Source organism: Myotis daubentonii, chromosome 3 (genome assembly GCF_963259705.1).
Source record: "Myotis daubentonii chromosome 3, mMyoDau2.1, whole genome shotgun sequence".
NCBI classification, from domain to species: Eukaryota; Metazoa; Chordata; class Mammalia; order Chiroptera; family Vespertilionidae; genus Myotis; species Myotis daubentonii.
The window spans coordinates 180,029,660-180,046,307 of NC_081842.1; the positions used below are offsets into that span (position 1 = coordinate 180,029,660).

Consider the following 16,648-nt stretch of genomic DNA (forward strand, 5'->3'; position numbering starts at 1 on the left):
GACCTTTGACTAGGACATGGGTGTTAAAGGGGCAGAGGACTTAGCTTTGGGAATGAGTCCCTCTCTTTACCTATTTACTGAATAGTCATTGGAGGTGGAATCTTATGTCAGCATGTAGCAGTCCCAGACGCTGAAGGAGGAACCCTGGGTAGGGTTATAGGAATGTGTCAGCTTGCTAGAAAAAAAGACACAACATAAAGAAATATATCTTCTCCCTGCATCAAGAGACTTGAGAGCTCAGTTGTATAGTATCAGCTTCCCACACCCCCCACCCCCAACTCTGCCATCTCTGGACTTTCTAGGCATCATTTTCTCCTCTGTCAATCTGTCAGTTGGGAACTTGGGACTGATTAGTTTTAAGGTTTTCTCTGGCTCCAATATTCTGCACATCTGTGTGTAGAGTAAGAGGCACTTAAGAATGAGTGGGCAACTTCCCAGGTAGTGAAATTCCTACTTGTAGGCATCTAAGCAGTAACTGGAACGTAAGTTTTAAGGGACAATCATTCATTTACTAGAAGTTATTTTTTTTACATTCCTGCAATGTACCAGATATGGGGCTAGGAACTTGAAATAAAATGTTATTTAATTCTCTCAACCATGCCAGAGAGGTATTTACACTTGGGGAAGTGGAACTGAGAGGCGAGTAATTGGTCCGAGATCACAGAGAGCTAGGAGTATACTCCAGATGTTCTGAGTATTTTTAATACCCAACGTGAGGATGATCGAACAACCCCAAGAGAATGAATGCCCCTTCCTGTGCCTTCTGATTGTGTCGATTGCTCTCTAACCTTAGTTGTTCTCAGAGACTGATGTTGACCATTTGTTCTTCTGAGAACAGCATGGACAACTTTTATCTCCTGGAAATACAAAATCAGTACTATTTTAGACTTTACTATGCCTAAAACTCTAAAACCACAACTGCTGAGAGTCAGGCTTAATCTCACCCTCTGCAGAGGCCAATGGTTCTGAAGGGGCTGGAAGCCTCGAAATGCTTAAGGCAGAATCCCCAGCAGTCCTGGAGTGCAAATCCCTAGATGTGTCCTTACCCTCCAAGTCGTCGCCTAGTATGAAACCCATGCTTATCTATACTTGGCCACCATTGAGGCAGTTTAAAAAGCAAGTGTCTTTACTCTTAACTTGCATCATATCGACTTTGGGAAACTCAGGATAGTTTCCTGAGTTCATGGAACAATAATTTACAGAGATGCCCCTGCCCTCTAGGACTGTGCTGGGCACCTGGGAGAGAGCAGAAAGCAGAGCAGTTCCCCTACCTTTTATGACATTTATCTTCTAATTGACTCATAAACATACCTTTAGTTTATAAAACATTTGAGGAAGTGCGGAAACAGATGTTTTGATAAATGGAATACTTTGAGTAAGTAAGTACTTTATTTGAATACGCAGGAATGATAGGAAAAAGAGTGGGGGGACATACAAAATGTCTGTGGGTAAATGTTACAAACCATAGGCATAAACTATGATCATCCTATTTTTCCAAGCAAAAATAGAGACATGCAATAATTTGGCAATAATTTTTATTTTCTTAATGTTCTCTAAATTGATTCATATGAAAAGTTTCCCCAGACACATAATAAAAATAAAATCATATTTAAGAATCTATTCCATTACTCACCTTTATTGAATAGATTAAAACCATACGCAATGCAAAACCCAGCAAAGCTATTATTAAGAAGACCATATTGTGTGTCTCTCAGGATCTCAAATTCTGAGCCGAGTACCTAGGCACAGAGTAGGCATTCTATCAATCTTGGTTAGCCACATGAGTCGGTGCTCAGATATCTATTTATACAGTGTTCGAACAGCGAGGATAAGTGTTCCCTGACAACGTTGAGCAGATGCAAGCTCATGGAGCAGGGAAACCTGAAGGAGCAGAGAGAAAGGCGTGTGCCTGATTGGTGGCACCACCGATGGTATCTGACAGGCCTTTGGGACCGGAGGGTATTTTCAAATGAAAACTCTAAAGTAAAAACCATGTCTTTCCTTTCAACAGGGCGTCGTGGCTGGCGCTCGTTCCAAAGGAGAGCACAAACAGAAAATCTTTTTAACCATCTCCTTTGGAGGAATCAAAATCTTTGATGAGAAGACAGGGGTAAGTAAAAGAAGCACATGGCATTGTGCAATTGAATCCATTGACAGATGTGCCCTTAAAAGCCTGTCGGCGCTGGGCAGGAATATCAAACGAGCATAAAAACACATAAAGCAGCTGACAAACTTGATCAACTGTGATCGTCCATCAAAGGGGGGCTCTTCCCGGACTTGGCCACAGTGCGGCTGCACCATGTTTCTTACCGTGTAATTGTGATAAAAGTGTCACCTGGTCTCGGGAATCTAATGGGAGATTGATGAGCTTTGAGGAGCGGTGGGCAGTGTGACGGTTTAAGTTGAATTTCTTTGTGTGTTGGCAGCTTTAACGACATGCATCCTAGAGGGAGACACATTGGGCTCTTTTGACTCGGTCAAAGCATCCAGACTCTCTTGAGTTTAACCTGTGGAACCTTGTAGTTGCTGCAATCAAAAAGAATAAATGGAGTTTTCCATCTTTTTTAAAAAAAATCTATCACTGCATGCCCAGGAAATGTAAGCACTAATATGTTGTTGAACGAACCAAAGACATGGTTTTGTGTTTTCATCAGCCTCCCAGAGGCAATTAGCTCCCAGGTTCATCCCCAGGGCTTGTCTGACATTGTGGGTCCTGTGTATTGATGGTAAGGGAAAAACAGAAGAATAGTCTGTGACCTGTTCCGTTGAGAGGGCGAGCGTCAAATGGACATATTTGTCCTTTTACTCATGTATTCGCCTCCACTGAACTTCACAAGGTAATTTATCAAGCACTATATAAACAATACTCTACTTGCCAAGTTAATTAACCTTTGTCATTTTGCATTATTTTTTCTCCCCTTTGTTCTGACTCATACTAGGATAAAATGTCAGTAGTAGGGTGATGATTTAACAGTGAAAATGGGTCTTCCTGAATAAAAGTTACTCCTGAATAACTAGTCATAGGACAGATAAGGGCACACCCATGTTCGTAGCAGCTTTATTCACAATAGCTAAATGGTAGAAGCACCCCAGGGTCCTCCCATGGATGAACAGAAAAGCCAAATGTGTATATGCAGACAATGATATAATGTTCAGCAACGAAAGGAGGGAAGTTCTGCACATGCTACAACATGGATGAACCTTGAGGAAATTTTTCAAAGTGAAATGAGCGAGTCACAAGAAGATAAATTATGATGGAGTCTACTTACCTGAGGTGTCCAGAGGAATCCAGTTCAGAGACAGAAAGTAGAATGGTGGTTGCCAGGGCCCCGGGCTGGGCAGTGAAGAGTTAGTGTTAACTGGGGACAGGGTTTAAGTTCGGGAAGAAGACAGCAGTGCTGATGGAAGGCTGCGATGGTCACACCACAAGGAGAATGTGCTTTATGCCTCTTAAAAATGGTTAAGGTGGCAAATTTTATGTTATGCATATTTACCACAATAAAAATAACTGATGATAATAACTTCAGTTTGAGAACATGCTATATATTAGGTCCATATTAGTCACTTTACACACATTATTCAGTTTTCTCCTCACCAAGCCCTTTGAGATAATCATAACAATAGGTCCTTCATCAAGCACATAATATGTGCCACATGTTGTTGTCAGTCCTTTGTAAGTACCCACCCATTTAATCCTCATGGTAACCCTATGATGTAGGGCATATTGTTACCTCCTTTTCATAGTTGAAGGTATCAAAGAGAGAAAAGCTTATTAACTAGCTGAAAGCAAGTGGCTGTGGAGACAGGATTTGAACCCGGGCAGTCTAGCTCATGAGCCTTTTCACTTAACAGCATTGCACATTCTCTCTCAGTGTAAGTGGCTTTCCTAAGTTCACCAGCATGGAGGAGGCAGAACTGGGATTTAGCCTCCAGCTGACATGAGTCAGAACTCAACACAATTGACTTCCAGAGAGAGAGAAAGGTGGGGCTGCCTACCTGGGCTGCCTCAGTAGAAGGGAGCTGAGAATGAAGATATTAGCATCAGTAATGAAGGAGTTTGAATGCTGCAAGATTAGGAGCCTAATGTAAGCCTCTCCTATCTTCCGAAAAGCCTGGTTTTCCTTTTCCTGGACAGACTATAGATGGGACACCTGTGCTCAGTTTTGAACCACACATTTTAAAAAGGATAAAGCAAATCAAAGTATATCCTGGTAAAGGAGACCAGGGCAGTTAGGGGATGAAAAACTATGCTGAGCCAAAATTTCTTAACACACACATGGCCTCATGGGATCCTGGGTACACACAGGAGGCAGAGAGCTTTGGGCTTGGAGAAACATGGAGGATATGGAGTCCGTAGATCCTTTGTGGAAGGGAGCAAGGTAACACAGATCAAGCCTGAGAGGGTTTCACAGTGATTCCCATGCTGTGATCTTAGGTCCTCATCTTTAGTCTCCCTACCCATCACCATGACAACTGGCCTAACCAAAGGGACAGGAGTGAGGCAGAATATCAGATGCTTTATCTCGTTTGGGGGAATATTTTGAGGCCTTGCTATTCTATCATGTACCCCACCACCAAGGAGGCTGTGCCCAGCTAATTAAAGTCCTAATCACCCAGTTTAACTAATGAAGTGAGGTAGTTTTATTCTTTTTTTTTTTTTAAAGTACTTGGACATTTTAATGAACTCCCCTCCATGTAGCGTCAAGCTACCAGGACACAGGCCCCACCAACACCCTTAATCTTCTCCTCAGCTCTTCTGCTGAAGAACTTGGCCTTCACAATGACAGGCTGCTTTGGGAGCTTTCCCTTCCCCAGAACTTTGTAGTAGCCCGATCGCACCACATTAATGATGGGAGCAACTCCATCATTTGGCAGCATTCACCCGTGTCTGCTCACTGACCAGGGTCCACAGTTTATCAAGGTTGACAGTCGGGCAGAAGCTCTGGTTCCTCTTCAAGTGGTAATGCCTCATACCAACTTTCCCAGAGTAACCTGGGTGATATTTGTCGAAGTTGGTCCTGTGATGATGCAGGCCGCCAGCATTCCCACGGCCCCCCCGGGTGCTTCCTGTGCTTGCCGATGTGGCCGTGGCCGTGGCCGTGGCTCATGTGGCCCCGAAGTTTGCGGGTCTTCCTCAGTCTGGATGGCATGTTGGCGGCCGAGTTGCAAGAGCGGTAGTTTTATTCTTTATATTTATTTAAAACTCACTCAAGGGTAGCTAAGTTGTCCCCAAAGAAAGATATCACCAAATCTTATAATACTAGTTTTGATTTTCTAGCTGTACACAAAGAGAAAACAACAGTAAAAGCATTATTTCAGTCCAAAGCCATCTGGTCTTATGGAAAAAATGTCAGATCCCTCATGGAGAATCCGATGGAAGGCAGAGTTCAGTGTTGTCTGTCTGGCTTAGTCCACTCTGGTTCTGTTTGATTAATGTTGGGCCTCTGTAGCACCTGCTTTTGCATCCTCACCTTGTTAATGTGCCTGAACACAAGTCTGGGGAAGCTGGTGGAGAAGACTGAACGTGTGTAAACCTAAAGTGAAGACGACAGGGAGCAGGGCATCCTGTGTTAATAGTGTTCATCGCTCCGAAGAGTTGTGTGGTTGAAGGTGGTGATTTGTTCTGTGTGACTCACCAATAGAATCAGACCTGGTGATAGGAGTTTCTAGGAAGCAGTTTCAGTTTATGCGTAAGAAGAATTTTCTAACACTCAGAGCTATTGAGCAGTTAGGTGTAGTGCCTTGTGTGCAAGTGAGTTCACGGTGGCTGGGAATATTCAAGCAAGAACCATAAGAAGGGAAATTGTGGGAGTTGAGTAGAAATGAAGTGTTGAGCTAAGTCCCATCTAAGGTGATGACACTGTTTTTAAGATTCTTTGTCTCCCTTAAAATAAATTCCTTTCAGTATGACTTATCTTCAGATAAATAGAGGTTTTACAAAACCTTCATTGGAGATTACAAGCAGGAAAGATTTCTTAAACCTTTGTCATTGCCCAGCAGGGGACCGATTGAATTGTGCAGGGTAAGAGTCTAAGTGAAGTATTCTGTCCTAAATATCAAAGAAAAGGAAAACTGGGTCTTTGTCATTTGGAATGTCCAATTTTAGTTGTTTATCACGTCTGAAGTATTTCTGCTCAAGCTTGACTGCACTTTTTTTTAAACCAAGAAAAGAAACATTTGCAGAACGTGACAATAGCTAGAATTTTAAAATCCAAAAGCTGTCAAAAATGTTTTGATCCCAATTAAAGAGACCCTTTTCAGCAATTTACACCTTGTCTTGAATTTCAAAGGATTCTTGATCCCAATCCTTATATGACTAAATTTTGTTTTATTATTAGCATGTTGCAAGGAATAAGTCATTATTGAAAGCTGTTCCTGTTTTCAGAGACTGAGGTATTGGTACTATGTCAAAGGAATCCATGAGAAGGTGGAAAATGTCATATGTAAATTCATTGTTGCCAGTGACAGTGGAAGCAGTAGCAAGTCGGGAATGGTTTCTTGTCAATATGTTACTGGGTCCTCAAATCAGACCAGTGGACACGGAGGCAAAAGTGAGGTCATGTTTATGTTGCAGATAAGGAAACAGGCTCTGCAAGGATCCCTGACTTGCTGTAGACTCAGAACAGACCTTCCAACCCCAAATCCTGTGTCTTTCCAGGGAAACTCTTTGAACTCGCTTATTGTCCCATTTATAGTTTTGTTCCATAAAATTATTATAATTATATGCTATAAAAAATCATCAATATTTCAGATCCTAAAGAGAAATCTGTTTCTCAGGATGGAGGACAGTTGTCTGCATCATCTTTTCAGGATGATGTAGCATCTTATTGCCACAATCCCATCTGAATTTTGCTTGTTCATTTGGTTTAGCCATCACTGATCTGGCACAATTATGTGCACCATTCTAAGTGCATTACAACAATTCAGTGAAGTATATATGCTGTTATTCTCACCATTTCACAGATGAGAAAACTGAGGGCCAAATCATTAAGTCACACAGCTACTGAGGGCAGAACAGAGATTCAAACCCAGGTAGTCTGCCCAGAATCCTTGATGCTAGTAAGATATTGCTAATTATAACAGACCTGCCTTAACAAAATACCATAACTAAGTGGCTTATGAACAACAAGCATTTATTTCTCACAGTTCTGAAGGCTGGGAAGTCCAAGATGATGGCCCCACCAGATTCAGTGTCTTTCGAGAGAGCCTACTTCCTTATGGAGGGCACCATTTTGCTATGTGCTCATGTGGTAGAAGGGTCAGGATGCTGTCTAGGGCCTCTTGTCTAAGGACACTAATCACATTCATGAGGGTTCCATCCTCATGACCCTCAAAGGCCCCACCTCTTAGTACCATCACCTTGAGAGTTAGAATGGGAGGAGTGCACAGAAATAACATATGAGACCATAGCAATAACAAATTTTAGAAATGATTTCCTTTTCTATATATTAGAACAGATTCCAGGTCAGCCCTGCCTTATTGTCACCATTGTTCACTTTCTGATGAGCTTTCCTGAGTGAAGACAAAAGGGTGGAGTTACAACAGGGATTTCTGGTGGACACAATGTTGGCAGTGGAACTAATACCTGGTCAGGCGGCAGCGTGTTTGATGCCTATCCTCTGCCATGTGATGCTGGGGAGTCACAGATGGATAATGAGTGGTCCATACCCGAGGTGGTCACAGTCCAGTGCTGAAACGAGACTCACAGATTGAACTGACAGCTGCTTGATATACAGGTGTGAATGGAGTTGTCAGTGCTCGGGGCATCAAGACTGGGCTGTCCCTAGAATATGAAGGAAGGTTTTTATAGAAAAGGGCTCACTGATTGGCTGTGGAGGAGTACATTGGGGAGGACCAGATGAGCAAATCGGAAAGAGAAAACTATTTCTAAATTCACAACTGTGAAAAAGAGAAAAATATGTGTGCTCATTCATTCTTCCCTGGAGGAAATATTAACTGAGTCCTTCTAAAATACACAGATGAACAGGGTGCATCTTTCTGTTCATCACATTTATCTGTCCGGTTAGCATAATGACATCCACATAGTACATGCTCAGTGATACTGCACAAAAAATAGACTTAGTGCTTGAGAATTGGCAAATGTCCACAGAATACGCAGGGCATGGCAGGGGAAAGGTGGAGAGTAGCCCAGGATTGAACATTGTCCATTATAACAGAGGGGTCATGGTGTTTTAAATGCAAGGGCTGCACTTAATTTCAGGGCTGATTTAATAATTTATTCAGTGAAAACCAGATGTCACCTTATCTGTGTCTCATCAGAAACAGGACTGTTCTTCCCTCAGTTCTAACCGGATGATCTGGGAAGAGCTCAGAGGAAGAGGAAAGAAGACTGGTCCTAGGGAGGAAGACAGGGAGGATGATGAAGGGGCTGTAGAGCAGGATATTGGGATCTGGGGGGTCTGGGGGACATCCCTGCCATCTTGCATGCCACTGAAACTAAATAGTACACACTACTCTCACAGGATTGGTGATATATCTTTCGGGATTCATGTTTTGAATTTTTTCGGATAAATACACAGATGTGGAATTGCTGGGTTGTAGGGCAGCTATAATTATTTGAGGAAACCATGCGGTTTTCTGTAGTGGCTGCACCAATCTGTATTCCCATCAATAGTGTACAAGGATTCCCTTTTCTCTACATCCTCTTCAGCATTTGTTATTTTTGTATTTTTTAAAATGATAGCCATTCTGAGAGGTGTGAAGTAATATCTCATGGTGGTTTAAATTTGCATTTCCTTGGTGATTAATGATGGTGAGCATCTTTTCATATGTCTATTAGCCATTAATATGTCCTCTTTGGAGAAATGTCTGTTCTGTTTCTCTGCCCATTTTTAAATCATATATTTTTTTTATTTTTTCTGGTACTAAGTTGCATGGGTTCCTTATACATTTTGGCTATTAACTCTTTTTCAAGATGTATCATTTGCAAATATCTTTCTCACATTCAATAGGTTGTCTTTTCATTTTGTTGATGGTTTCCTTTGTTGTGAAAAATCTTTTTAGTTTGATGTGGTCCCATTGTTTATTTTTTCTTTTGTTGTCCTTGCTCAAAGAGACATGCCCAAAAAGATATTCCTAAGACTTATATTAAAGAGTTTACTATCTGTATTTTATTCTAGGAGTTTTATGGTTTGAGGTCTTAACATTTAAGTCTTTAGTGCATTTTCAGTTTGTTTATGTATATGGTATAAGAAAGTGGTCCAATTTCACTTTTTGCATGTAAAGGGTGTCCCAAAATTCACGCAAGAAGTAATTTTGATAGAAAACACGGGTTTATAATAAAAATTGTAATTTTTTATTGAACCATAAAGTATACAGTATAGGGTTATATATGGAATAGCACATCGGATAAATGGCCTCCACGGCTTTGCTGGCACATACGCAAAGCTGTGGTCTTCATTGTCCCTGCTCCTGGGCCATAATTGGTACTTGGTAATGCTTATCAAATTGAAGGAATTGAAATCAAAGGGCAACAGATATTAGAATCTGATTCAATAAACCAAGTAAAATTAGGCTTTTATATTTTTTTGTTGTTGTTAATGCTCATGCAAAATTCAAATCTTGTGTGAATTTTGGGACACCCTTTATCTGCCCAATTTTCTCAACACCAGTTACTGAAGAGACTGTCTTTGCCGCATTGTATGTTTTTGTCTTGTTTGTTGTAAATTAATCGACCATATATTTATGGACTCTGTATTCTATTCCATTGATCTATTATCTGTTTTTATGCTAGTGCCATACTGTTCTGATCATTGTAGCTTAGTGGTATGGTTTGAAATTAGGGAGCATGATACTTAACATTTTGTTCTTCCTCAAGGTTTCTGTGGCTAGTTGGGGTCTTCTTTTAGTTCCATCTACCGGTTTTTTTCATATTAATGACTAACCTGTAAGCAGGACTGTATGGTTTATAGCAGGCTTTTGTGGATCTTGTCTCATTTGACAGCCAAACAACTCTTAGAGGTTTTTATTAACTCCCTTATATAGATGAGTCAACTAAGGTACAGGTAGGGTAAGTGGCTTGCTCATGGCTACTATGTGTAGCAGAAACTGAATTCAAATTCACATAATGCCTAAGCTTGTTTTCTTTCTTTTACTCCAAATATTCTTAACTTGACTGGTTCTGTCCCCCTAATGGGTATTTTGGATATTTACGTAAGAATTTTGGTGGTATCATCTTTTGGGTTAACCCTTTGTACACCATAAGCATCTATAGATGCAAGCGGCGGGTTTTTTAAATTAAATTCAAAATATCGTGGTGTGTGGGAATGGTTTCTGCTTTGGACGTGTGACAGTTAGCTGGTTAAGTGTGGCAATGCAGGAATTTATTAGGAACTACGGATGCTAAACATTCTGCAATGTATAGGACTGTCACACAGCAAAAAAGTTTCCTTTGCCATATGAGTTTCTAATGTCTTATCAGACACTCATGTGGATGAAAAGCCTATTTATATTACCTGAATCTCAAACCTCACTCTACTTCACATATAAGCAAAGTATTTCTGTACCATATCCACAATACTGAATTTCCCAGAAATGCAACTAACCTGAGAGAGAGATGTATCTTGTTGTTCATCATTTTGGAAAGCCACACCACTGTGATGCATTTTGTATTTGAGTTATCAACACAGCAGTGCTGCATCCATTTCATATTCACCATAACTCAACTAATTTGGCTCTTATTTAAAATGTCAAATATAAAGAAATGAGTGCCAATAATATTGAGTTGAACGCTTCTTAAACCCAAATTTATTCATTATAAGAAAGTGCAAACATAACACTGTTGTTACATTCTTTTATTGTAGCTGTAACTAAGTATAAAGAAATCCACATGATTTTTATCAAAAATAATATTCTTTTATTTCTCCTTTATGTTATAATTTGGACATTTTAATTTGCTTAAACTTTATATGTGTAGGTAGATTATATAATCATTTTAGACAATAAAGGAAGAATTACAAAATATTTGTTATTAAAAGGAATTGAGTTAGATAAAGTGAAGAACTGTCTAGGCCAGGAGTGGGCAACCCCTGGCACGTGTGCCAAACATGGCACGCCAGGAACTTTTACTGTCATGCAAAGCCCTCTCTTATAATCTTCCATTTACAATTGTGAATCTTTGTTCTCAGTGATGAATTTTGTTAAGTCTCATAATAGGAGTAGCCTGACTGATGAAAGTAGTAGCTCGTGCATATCTCTGAAGGTCACAAACGGAGTCATGAAGTTTTCTGTTGGACTATCAGTGTACATGTATGCATTAAAAAATAAATGTATTTTTCATCATCATATACTGTGTTTTTGTCACTCAAATGAATTTTATTATTTCTTCAAGGTTCTTCACATATGTACACCTTAAGAGATATCAAGTAGGCATAACATGTTCTCAAAAAATAAGGGTTGGCACGCAGAAGAATTTTGAGTCAGAGATTTTGCTGGTTTTGGCACGCATTCACCAAAAGGTTGCCCACCCCTGGTCTAGGCCATGCTACCATTTCCATTGGTTCATTCGTTCGTTCATTCATTCATTCATTCATTCATTCACTCATGCTACATATGCTTGTTGGTGGATGGGGATGAACCAGCCTGAAACCTTTCCTTTGAGAAACTTATAGGAGGTAAGACGTATATGAAACATTCATAGCAAGAATATTAAATGCAATAAGATAAAGAGATAAAACTATTATGAGAGTTCAAAAGAAGAAATGATTTCTTCCATCTGAAAACATATGGACTGATTTAGGAAGAGGTTGAGCCTTGAAAATGGTCAGGGCTTGAAGTTGGAGATATGAGAAGATCAGTGTCCAGGCAAAGGGATTGACTACTACTCTGCAGTGGGAAAGTCATGAAGGAGGATAGGCATGGAGAAGAGTGGGGTGCCAGTAGCTCTATACAGGAGGACTGTGATGCTGTCCATGAAAGATACACTGAGAAGGTAGGCCAGGGCTGGATAGTAAGGCCAACAAATTACATGCAAACCACCTAGGCTTGAACAACACTCTCTGATGCTCACAAAATAGGAAGTAGAAAGTGTTCTCTTTTCTCCCTCCACTTCCTTATTTTGCCTTTCTTTCCTCCTTACAGTCTTTTCCCTCTATCCCATTTCCATGCTCTTTGTGCATTCTCTTCAGTGTTCCGGCTCCCACATGCCTGACAACAGCCCCAGATCCATTTTAATATCAAAGAGACTGAACATCTAAGGGGAAAAATTGGGTCTCTGGATGTTTAGTATCTTGTTGGATGATATTGAATTTTAATTTATCACACAAAAAATCAATTTATATCTCACAACCAACCTGTTTCTAGAAGTTGGAACTGTCAGGAAGCGGCCTCTGTAAGATAGTTGAGACTTGGGTTAATTCATGACGGGGATGAAGGATGTCACATCACCCAGAAAGTGAGGGATGACTGCTCTCAAGCAGATTTGGTAAACTCAGAAATGAGTTAGCTTTCCCATAATGAATCATTTTTATCAATTTTGGATTTTAAAGAGGGAAAGAGGTAATATTTTCTGTGTTAGCAGCTTTCAAATGCTTGGGCTAATTAAATTCAGTCCCTTAAGAAAGTATTATTCCCATGAAACAGATGAGGAAACTGAGACCATCAGAGGGTAAGGGACTTGTACAAAGCCAGATACCCAACAAATTGCAAAGCTGAGGACTGAGGACTGACCCCAGCATGTACTGTGGCTATATCCATGTTCTTTGCAATCCTGTGGTGTCTCTCCCTTTCAAGGGCACAGAAGGGCCTCTGGTGAGCAAGTGACTGTTCATTTGCTCCAGGGGAAAAGTCAAACTGCCCTTAGGGTTGTCATCATGCAGAACAGTCCTGTGACTGAATGTTTATCAGCTACTATTCGGGACTCTTAAGGGATGTGTGAGGCCCTAGGTCTCAAAGTTTCAGAGCCTAAATATGCAGTGTGATGGGTGTACCTCATCTGCTTGTTCTCAGTGACTCTGTGCCCTCCTCTGGAGACTCAGGGTTGTTCCACAGGCTTCTTCTTAAAGATCCAGATAGTAAGCCTGGTGAGCCATATGATTTTTTGCAAATATTTAGTTTTGCTATTGGAATGGGAAAACCACCACAGACAATATATAAACAAACAAGCTGGGCTGAGTGCCAATAAAACTTTATTTGTAAAAACAAGTAGCTGGCCCATGAGCTGTGATTTGCTGGTTCTGTTCTATACGGTTATTAAGGAATCTTCCAATTTTCTCCTTCTGACCCCACAATGAACACTAGGGGAGATAGGATGGGCACAAGCTAGAGACTGTTCTTTACCTCTGAGCCCTTTGGGTGGGCATAGAAGTACTTTTTATAAACCTTGAAGTTAAATATTCAGCTCTGAAGCATGACATTAGTTATTGAGCACTGATTGCCCAGACACTGCTAAGCACCTCACATATATTTTTGCCATTGAATTTATCTTTATTTATCTTTTTTAAATTGTTGAGAGTATTACAGATGTGCCCTCACCCCCCCTCGCCCCCCTGCAGCCTGTTCCTACCCAGCCTCAGGCCTTCACAGCCCTATTGTCTATGTCCACGGGTAATGCATGTATGCATATAACTTCTTTGGTTACTCTCTTCCCATCCTTCCTCGCCCCCTTCCCTTTGAGATTCATCAGTCTGTCCCATGCTTCCATGTAATTGGATCTATTTTGTTCATCAGTTTATTTTGTTCATTAGATTCCACATATGAGTGAGATCATGTGATACTTTCTCTGACCGGCTAATTCTCCAGGTCCCTCCATGCTGTCGCCATTGAATTCCTGGAATCCATCTGTTAGTTTTGTATTATTTATTATTCCCATCTTATAGATTAGGTGACTGAGGCTCAGGGAGGTTAAGTCACTTGACCAGGACTACTCTTACATTTTTACCCATTTATTCACTGAAGAAATATTCACCGAGTACCTCCTATGTGCCAAGGAGTATTCTCAGGAAGTGCATACATTGGTGAGTAAAAAGAAGTTCTGTACCTTGTGGCGTTTGCATTCTGATGTGGGGAAACAGAGAAGGGACAGTAGACATACATAACTGATATGCTCTGGTCGAAAGTAGCAAGTGGTCTGGATGAAGAAAAAAGCGAGGCAAGGCCGTGACATTTCTCCACTGTGCTCTCTGCGTCCTTGCAGACGCGCATTATAAATCACAAGTATTAACACACTCTGGGAGTTGTGAGGGTCAACTGAGTAATGGAGAGAGACACTTCTGAAAATTCTTATCCATATCCCAGAAGCCGTTACACTTGATAAATCAGAGCTGTCCATTTGGGTGTCTCTGCTTTTATTTCGACGACTGAATGCTTCATATAGAGTCTGCTGTAGATTATTTTTCTATCTCATGCACTTATTTTAAATTTTAATTTAGAACGCACTTTCCATGAGTGTGCCTTGGTTATTTAATAGGTGCTTCTGTTTTTGCAAAGGCACTTATTAGGAGAGCTGTTTGTATAGAACTGGTGGTACAGTAGCCATTCGGTGCAGCACCGATACAATGGCTCTGTGCTTCTCTCAAGTATGTCTCAGCAGCGGCCTCGATGTAGCAGCATTAATATTTCTGGGTGCAATAAAGGCATGTGTTTCACAGAAAGCAAGAGGTTGGGTCCAGGTAAGAGCCTGGCAAAATTCACCTGTCAGGGGAGAGGTTCTGTCTGGGGAATTGTATGTGGAGGAACCTGTGGTCTAGGCGAGCTGTGTCATGGAAAGTGTTCTGTGTTGATATCCGAAGGCCTGAATTTGAATTGTCACTTGCTTATAGCAAGTGCAGGTTGAACTTAATGGTAAAAACAACAATGGCAATAAGAGTGATGGTAATAATAATGAAAACACTTAATGTTGTCCCAAATCTTGCTGGAAGTGCTTTCATGCATCTTATTTCATACTTTCATAACTCAGTGAACCTCTTAGTATCTCAGTGTTCTCCTTTGGAGTGTGAGAGCAGTAATTAACTAGCCAGTCTTTACTAGAGCCTTGCAAAATAGAGGTATTATCTCTTATTTTACATGAGATGACACTGAGGTTCTGTGAGGTGTGGTGCATTGCCAGGATGTCTCAGTGAGAGGGGCCCTGTCCACCACATTACTTCACACCACCAGTCTTCTGGCTGAAACAGGGAAACTGGTGTGTGAGTGTGTCTTACATGGATGGTTAGATGTTACCTGGAATGAAACATTTCAGTGATTTCCTGATTGACTTTGTTATCAGTTGCTACGGTTAATGATTATATATATTTTTGTTGTTGTGAATCTTCACCCGAGGATAGTTTTCCCATTGATCTTTAGAGAGCATAGAAGAGGAGGGGAGAAGAGATAGAATAACATCAATGTGAGAAAGACACATCGATTGGTTGCCTCCTGCATGTGTCCCAACTGGGGCCAGCAAGAGAACTCACAACCCAGATGTACGTACCCTTGACCGGGAATTGAACCCAAGACCCTTCGGTGTGCAGCCAAAGCTCTAACCTCTGAGCAACATCAGCCAGGGCTGACTACATAATTCTAGTATTAACAGTGAGGTGAATCTAATGCTCTCACATTTTTATGTCCTATACACACAGTCCCTACTTCTTTCTTGCACCTTTCCCAGCTTTTCTGTAAACTGGTGACATTTGCTTGCCTGATTACTTGCAAATATGAAAGGTGGAAAGAATTTTAAATAAATAAACAAACAAAAATGCTAGATCAAGCAATAGGAAGGCAGAGGGTCCATGATTTGGTCATTCTTGTATCTCCCACCTTCTGGAACATGGTAAGTTCCCAGGAGCTATTTGTGGAATTGCACTGAATCCTTCATTGTAGAATCAAGCAGCCCCTGACTCCCCTCCTTGTCTAGCTGTGCCCACCTAGCACCCTTGGCCATTGTGGCTGGCATCCAAGTTCTAGCAACAGTTATCTCTTGGAGAAAGACAATGGCAGCTCCTTCCCCTCTACTGGTGGCCTTCAATAATACAACCCATCTTACTCCAGCCACATCTGTCTTTCCCTGGTTCCTTTAACTTCTAGATTAGCGATTTTCAACAGGTGTGCCTCAAGAATGTTTAAAACATGCTATACCTGACTATTTACTCAGAGGTACTGACTTCTTTTCCTTTAGATTGTCAAAAAAAAATGACTATAGCTAACACAATAGCCGTCTGGTGTGAATGAATCAAAATTATACGTACTTTTTGGTCAGACCTGCAAAATATATATTTTGTGATATGCCACAGAATTCTAGTAATTAATTCATGTGTTTCATGAGTGAAAACAGTTGAAAATTGTTATTCTACATGAATAGGTTGTATGATATTTATTAAAGTTTGCATATATACATTTAATCTCACCTACCACGTGACTGATTTTTCCCCATTTTCCTTTCTTTTTCCCCATCCCTTTTCTCCTACTCTCATATGCATGTAGATACAGTCACTTTTTTATATTGCCATGTGTATTTTCAAAGACTTAATGAAGTACCTACAATGTGTAAAATATAAGTTTAACCTGCAATGAAAGAAGTGTTTATGCAAATTGAGAAGAAGGTAGGATCTAATTGAGGGGGAGGAGAAGAACTAACGTTTATTGAGCCCCTACTATGTTTTGAGCACTATACTAATATCTATATATATAAAAGCCTAAGTGACCAAACAACTGA

The 16,648-nt window shown here is 40.6% G+C and overlaps 1 protein-coding gene and 1 pseudogene across 8 annotated transcripts in view; one reads left to right on the forward strand and one right to left on the reverse strand.

Annotated features, from left to right (window-relative positions):
* The window catches only part of DAB1 (DAB adaptor protein 1), a 397,889-nt gene that overhangs the window by 272,629 nt on the left and 108,612 nt on the right, over nt 1–16,648 (forward strand). For all 8 annotated transcript variants that reach the window (XM_059689405.1, XM_059689406.1, XM_059689407.1 and 5 more), the window contains exon 4: nt 2,012–2,110. In XM_059689405.1, the coding sequence (XP_059545388.1) occupies nt 2,012–2,110 (99 nt within the window). The remainder of the gene's footprint in view (nt 1–2,011; nt 2,111–16,648) is intronic.
* Nucleotides 4,664–5,156, reverse strand: LOC132229488 (large ribosomal subunit protein uL15-like; annotated as a pseudogene).